The 7,205-nt window shown below is 35.1% G+C and overlaps 1 protein-coding gene and 1 pseudogene across 1 annotated transcript; one reads left to right on the forward strand and one right to left on the reverse strand.

Annotated features, from left to right (window-relative positions):
- Window positions 1-263: 263 nt before the first annotated feature.
- LOC142632002 (phenylacetaldehyde oxime monooxygenase CYP71AN24-like) lies at window positions 264-2,189 on the reverse strand. The gene is made up of 2 exons (XM_075806422.1): window positions 1,251-2,189; window positions 264-1,056 (listed from the first exon to the last, which is right to left on the reverse strand). Exons 1-2 carry the CDS (start codon window positions 2,181-2,183, stop codon window positions 442-444), a joined length of 1,548 nt encoding a protein of 515 aa, XP_075662537.1. The 5' UTR covers window positions 2,184-2,189; the 3' UTR covers window positions 264-441.
- A 2,537-nt stretch (window positions 2,190-4,726) lies between these two features.
- Window positions 4,727-6,663, forward strand: LOC142632987 (uncharacterized protein At2g39795, mitochondrial-like; annotated as a pseudogene).
- Window positions 6,664-7,205: the final 542 nt, after the last annotated feature.

Consider the following 7,205-nt stretch of genomic DNA (forward strand, 5'->3'; position numbering starts at 1 on the left):
AAGTCAATTTATTTATTTTACATAATCACTTTTACAACATACCCTATATTCCATTCTTCATTCTATAATGCTTCATAATATAACAATTTTTTTTCAAACATATATAAGCTACAATCATCATTTAAAAATATATAACACACTTTTTTTATGGAAACCATTATCTATTTTGCATTTTGGTCAATTTTAAAGGACCTGATGAGAATGATCATATAAATGTTTTATGGCACTAGGTAAAAATTCATTTTTATAGAACATAATGCCACAACTATAATTATTATTACTGCCACAAGGCCCACAACTATAGTCCCTTTACAGTTAGTGCGATACTCATGCGATAAGGAAGTAAGAGACAACAGCAGATTCTAAAACAAATTAAAACAAGATAATGAGAAAAGATTACGTAGAGAATAGGCATAAGCACACGGAGTATTAATGGATCGATCAAGAAGAGTGCAATGTTGGTACAAGATGGAGAGGATTTTTCTTAAATACTGTGATAGCATTAACTTCAGTCATGTCCAAATCTTCTCCCTGTGCTTTAATGGTAGGCAACCTCCAATCAAACCAACATAAAAGGTTGGCAAGCACATATTCCAAAGAAGCAACAGCAAATATTAATCCTGGGCACCCCCTTCTCCCACCTCCAAATGGGAGAAATTGGAAATTTTGACCCATGAAATCAACTGGGTTGTCTTTAAATCTCTCTGGGAGAAATTCTTCTGGCCTATCCCATAGTTTAGGGTCCCTTTGGATTGCCCATATATTGACAAACACTCTTGTTTTGGGTGGAATATCATAACCTCCAAATTGTAAACTTGCTGATGTTTCTCGAGGTACCAAAAAAGGAACTGGCGGATGAAGTCTTAGACCTTCTTTGAGGATACATTTCAAGTAATCCATTTGATTGATATCATTTAAATCTATCTTTGACTTACAGCCCACCACTCTTCTTACCTCTTCTTGTGCTCTTTTCATAATACTTGGATTTTTCATGAGCTCAGCCATTACCCATTCCAAAGTTGTTGAAGTTGTTTCGCTTCCTCCCGCAAACATGTCCTGAAATTATGAAAAAAAAAAAAAAAGACTTTAGGTATGTTTTCCATGGTCTTAGATTATCTCATCTAAAATGAAACTATTTTATGGTTTAGATTATATACTACAAATTTAAAATGTATTATATTATCAATTTTTTAAAATAAACTTTTAAGATACTAGAAGTTTGTTTGAGTATGAGAGTGAGAGAAAGATACTAGTAGGATTGCTTTGAGGTTGTCATGAGTAAGCTCAAAGTCAAGCATGCCATTCTTTTGCAGATGGAGGAGAATATCCACAAAATCTTTGTTTTTAGGATGTTCATCATCACTTTTCATTGCCTTGTGTTCTTCAACCACTTGATTTAGAAAAGCATCTAGTTCTCCAAAAGTGGATTTTAGACTAGCTATTTTTCCTTTAAGAATATCAATCCAACCCAGAGAAGGGAAAAAATCCCTCAAAAAAAAGGCCGTAAGTAGCACCGCTAACTTTCTTGGTAGTTCTGAAAACCTACCCTTACCATCCTCATCTTCAAACTTTTTTCCAAACGCACATCTAGTAACGATGTTCTTTAAGGTTTCAATCAAGAACTCAGTTAGATTAATAGAAACACCTTTTAGGCATGAGTCACGTACTTTCTTGATCAATATAGAAACTTCTTCTTCCCTTGTATTCTGGAACGATTGCACTCTTTTGAGGGTCAAAAGTTCAAGGACACAAATTTTCTTCACTTGCCTCCAATACTCACCATAGGGTGCAAACACTAGGTCTGTGCATCCATAAAGTAAGGAATTGGTAGCTGTGGTTTTTGGCCGGTTTGAGAAAACTATGTCATGTGTTGTCATCATTTCTCTTGCCATATCTGCAGATGACACCACAAGGGTTGGTGCATGGCCCAAGTAGAAGAACATTACAGGGCCATACTTCTTAGAGAGGGCTTGAAGAGAACGGTGTGGAAGTGAGCCAAGCTTGTGAAGGTTGCCAATGATTGGTAGCTTTGGTGGGGAAGGGGGTAAATTGCGTTTTCCACTTCTTCTAACGCATTTGAAAACATATAGAAATGAGAAAAGGAAAAGAAGAGGGAGGAGGGGAATGAAGGTTATTTTGTGGAGCTTTTGCCATGATTGTTGTAATAACGGTAGAATAGCCATTTTCTCTTTTTATGTTTTTACTACAATGCAAACTAACAACCCAATCACAAGATATATATGGAAATCTTGGGAGAGGTTACTGTAGACTTAATACAATATATAAGGATACTTTAAATATGATTCAATGGTTTTAGGTCAAATTATATTATATCATTCACTCAATTTTATCATGTTTATCTAGTGGAGAAAGTATATGTTGTTTCAGGAACTCCATGTCATCATCCACAGGGTGTTTCTAAGTCCAATGAAAAAGTGACATGTGTACCCAAGAAAACACATCAACACTTCAGCCTTTTGTATAACCAAAAGACAAATTTGTCCTCAAAATTTCGAAATCCCGCCACACTCTCTCTTTCTTCTCTCTGAAATCCCATTTCTCCAAAATTAAATTTCTCTCTCCTTCTAGTTTCTTATCCCTGGAATCTGAAACCCATTTGTTCAAATTTTCAGTTCAAATCGCCACCATGCTCTCACACACATTCCTTTTCACTCCAAACATGCACCAGCCAACTACGCTGTCGCACCGCTTATCCTCACTTTCTTTCTTTCACCCTCCCCCCCACTGCACTGCTACAATACCTAAGTATCCTTGGTCCACAACCATAAAGAACCACCCCCATCTCATATTTCACACTAACATTTTTTTTTTCCTGTTTGCAACTAAGAGAACTAAGGAAATCAATATCCAAGTGCATGTCATCATCCACATGGTGTTTCTAAGTTCAATGAAAAAGTGACATGTGTAGCAAAGAAAACACATCAACACTTCAGCCTTTTGTATAACCAAAAGACAAATTTGTCCTCAAAATTTCGAGATCCCGCCACACTTTCTCTTTCTTCTCTCTGAAATCCCATTTCTCCAAAATCAAATTTCTCTCTCCTTCTAGTTTCTTATCCCTGGAATCTGAAACCCATTTGTTCCAATCTTCCATTCAAACCTCCACCATGCTCTCACACACACATTCCTTTTCACTCCAAACCTACACCAGCCAACTATGTCGTCGCACCGCTTATCCTCACTTTCTTTCTTTCACCCTCCCCCCATTGCACCGCTGCAATACCTAAGTATCCTTGGTCCACAACCATAAAGAGCCACCCTCATCTCATATTTCACACTAACATTTTTTTTTTTTCTTTTTGCAACTGAGAGAACTAAGGAAATCAATATCCAAGTGCAGTGCAAGTGAGTTCCCTTTTCAATTTCTTTTTTTCAATTTCAAACCTATTTTATTTCCTTGGTCTATTTGTTGCTCATACCGGTTTTTGTTAGTAATATTAGGTATATTACAAGGACAAGCCCCAAGCTCACACACAATTCCATCCCATCCCAATTTGATTTGGTTTTATCTTTGTGGATGGGATGAGATATGGGATGGAATCATGGAATGGTTTTGTAAATTGTTACCTTACCTCTATTATATGTGATCAGGAAGGGTGCTTTGGGTTACTCCAACTTGTGGAATTGCTAAAGATGTGCTTTGAACTTGGTTTTGATGATAATTGGTAATGCACTACAACAAAATGTATTTTTAGTGATGAATTTTAGCGAGGAAAACTTTTTCGTCACTGAAAACTTACATTTAGCGACGAAATTTGAATTTCATCACAAAAAATAATAACCTTTAGCGACGACATTTGAATTTTGTCGCTAAAAATGAAAAACTAATGACCTTTAGCGACGAAATTCAAATTTCGTCACTATTTGTTGATTTGGAACAAGGGCGCCAAGAGGAAAAAGTCTAGCGCTAATTTAATAAGTCTACAGCGACGAAATTTTTCGTCGCTGAAACTCTAAGTTTTTAGCGACGAAATAATTTTGTCGCTGTAAATTTTGCAAAGAGATTATCAGTGACGAAACAAATGTCGTCACTAAAAGAATCTAACAGTGATGAAACTATTTCGTCGCTAAAAAATCAGTCATATTATCTTCAGACATTTTAGTGACAAAAATCTAATTCGTCACTAAAGGCAAGAAATAGCGACGAAAACCAAGTCGTCATTAAAGACACTACTACAAAAATGTATTTTTAGCGTCGAAAATTAGTGAGGAAATATTTTTCGCCGCTATTGTGATGTGAAAAATGGGAGGGAAACTTTGGCGCAAGCTTAATTAATCTATAGCGACGAAATATTTCGTCGCTAAATGTTGAAATTTTTAGTGACGAAATATTTCGTCACTATAGGTATTGTTGTCGATAGTATTGGTGACGAAAATATTTCGTCGCTATAAGGAAGCATTAGCAACGAAAAATAGTCGTCACTAAAAATAATAATAGTTTTGCACTCATTGTTTTAGCAACGAAATTAGAATTCGTCATTAAAAGTATTTACAAAATCTAAGTTCTTTAGTGACGAAATTGATTTTCGTCACTAAAAACTGAAAAGCCAAGCAATAGCGACGAAATAATCCGTTGCTAAAGATTTCACTATAAATACTCCCAAATAGTAGCCCCATTTCAATACCCATTTCAGTACCAAGCTCATTTCGGTCAAAAAAAATACCAAGCTCACCAGAACAAGTTTTCCCAAAGCAAACCGTCGCTGATAAAGCTCCAACCATCGCCGGTAAGAGCCAACCGTCGCCGATTAAGCTCCAACCATTGCCGTCGCCAATTTGAAGAAAGCCAACCGTCGCTGTTTGAAGGAAGCTCACCGTTGCCGATTTGAAGCTCACCGTCACCGTTTGAAGTGAATCGTCGCCGATTTGAAGTGAATCGTCGCCGCTTCGCCGATTTGAAGCGAATCGTCGCCGATTTGAAGCGAACCGGCACCATTTGAGGTGAATTGTCGCCGTTTGAAGTGAACCGTTGCCGATTTGAAGCGAACCGTTGCCATTTCGCCACCATCGTCGATACACACCCATTCGCAACGGTTCCGGGTAAGGCGCAACGATCCGAGCTCCAGCACCGTCGCCGTTTGAAGCTCATCTCTCACAGAGGTATCTATCCTTTTCTTTTTCTTTTCTTTTCTTCTTTTTTTTTTTTTTTGTTCATGTTTTGGTTCAGTATTCATTTTTGTGATGTGGGTATTTTGTGGTTTTTCGGTTTGTGTTTGGGTTTGGATATTATGTACTGTTTGTTTGCTGAGAAAATGTGGGAGTTTGATTTTGGGTATTGATTTAACTATTGATACCGGTAAAGTAGTGCTTTAGGATCTTACCATGTCTTTTTCTTTTTTCTTCTTTTGATGAGTATGCTTATACACTTATTTATTGCCTTGCTGATAGTGATGATCGCATCTTTTTATTTAATAGGTTGAACAAATTCCAAGTGATTTTCCTTTCAAAATTGTGGATAATCCAGGATTGAACTTATGGAGGTGAAGAGATAGAAGTTGAAGTTCACATGCCCGATCTAGTTACTAGTGAAAATGATGATGATCCTGATGGGGATGATAGTGAAAAGGCTAGTCTATCTAGCTTGCCACTGGTTGTTTGTGTCTCTAAGAAGAATAGACTAGTTTAGAGTTTAGTTGCATTTCTTACCCTGATGAAATTGAGATTGACAGCTTGGCAGTTAAATGTACAGGAATTTCTAAGGATGAGATTACCTATAAGGGCCCTAGCTTCAAGTAAGAATTTATTGTTCATACTTGTATATCATCTATTCAATATCATGGTATATGTATTATTTATTTTTTTGTATATAAATATCTATAATTTATGAGTGCCTTCACATTTTCTTTTCCAGTTATTTGCCTCACCTGCAGAAGCCTTTCAAGAGGTACTTAAAACTAAGAGGAATCAAGCCCAACACAATTAAGTTCTTGCATGAGTACATGATCAACAAGAACAATAAAGAAGAATTGAGTCTTTTAAAGTTTAATTCAAAAATAAAAAATAAATAAATTAGTCCTTTAACTTCGATATTTTTTTTTCAATTTAGTTATTCCTTCTAGTTCTGTGACTTAAGTCCAATCTTGCTGTTAATTTTAGTTTTTTTTTTTTTTACTCTCCAATATGACTTGTTTTGGTGGACTTAATGGTGTGGATCAGATGAAATGACTACCTCAGAAATGAATGAAAGTTAATAGATTGATGAGGGGGAAATTTTTTTTAGAGGAATGAGTTGAATATGATTCAAAAATAAAGGCTGTCATTTGTAACTTAGCTTTATGAATTGTTGTTGAAAAAAAAATTCAATTCTTTGTTTCTTTTTTTTATTTATTTTAATCTTCAAAAAAAAAAAATTTGGGAACTATGAAAAATAAACAAGTTGCTGGCTTTGTCATTGTTTAAGATTCCATTAATAAAATTTCTTTGGAACATAAAAATCATGAAATTTTTTTTATATAGATTTAATATTTATAAAAAAAATTTATTAATTAAATATGGCAGATGTTTTTAATAAAATTTGTGTAATATATTTATAATTTTGTTTCATTACATTGTTGTGCCCGTGCTTTTTATGCTATATTCATATTGATATTCATTTTGTACGTTGTAGTTGGAGTATTTGGTGGCTTTGGTAGCATAGAATAACCAAAACATTTGGGTAAGTCTCATTCATGGGCTCGAGCCATTTCAGTCCTGAAGAGGCAATGTGGTCTTGTTGGTTTACTTCATAGAAGCACTTCTCTACACAACTATGTGATTGACCCAATCCCATATATTTATAATTTAAGATTAATGCATCATTTAATAGATACAAAATTATGTTTTTTTATTTATTAGTTTGAGTATTATTAGAAATTTAATGGTTTTTGGTTGAATATGATGACAAGGTTAGTGATTGTTTGGGTTGATGTGGGGGAATAGAAAGAGGCTTAGGCCTATGAAAGTCAAAGACCAAAGCTTAGCCAACAAATCAGACTTGTACGCTTAACTTGATCATAGTAAGTAAAATCTATTCAAATACCTATAAAACTCTATAATTGTGATGTTTGTGATTAGTTGTGGTGGGTTGTTGTGTTGGAGCAAGCGGGTGGCTTGCATGGTGTTATAAGGTAGTTTAAATTCATATTGGAAGTGTTTTTAATTTCTTGCAAATGTGAATGAAACTTGTTAATTAGTAGAAATTGTGT

Source organism: Castanea sativa, chromosome 4, assembly GCF_040712315.1.
Source record: "Castanea sativa cultivar Marrone di Chiusa Pesio chromosome 4, ASM4071231v1".
In the NCBI taxonomy this organism is placed as follows: Eukaryota; Viridiplantae; Streptophyta; class Magnoliopsida; order Fagales; family Fagaceae; genus Castanea; species Castanea sativa.

What these genes read in the sequence shown, in the direction of transcription:
- LOC142632002 (XM_075806422.1), bottom strand. Translation starts at nt 2,183, where the DNA reads ATGGCTATTCTACCGTTATTACAACAATCATGGCAAAAGCTCCACAAA. An exon ending in ACCTCAAAGCAATCCTACTA is followed by an intron (nt 1,057 to 1,250) that starts GTATCTTTCTCT and finishes TCATAATTTCAG; the next exon opens with GACATGTTTGCGGGAGGAAG.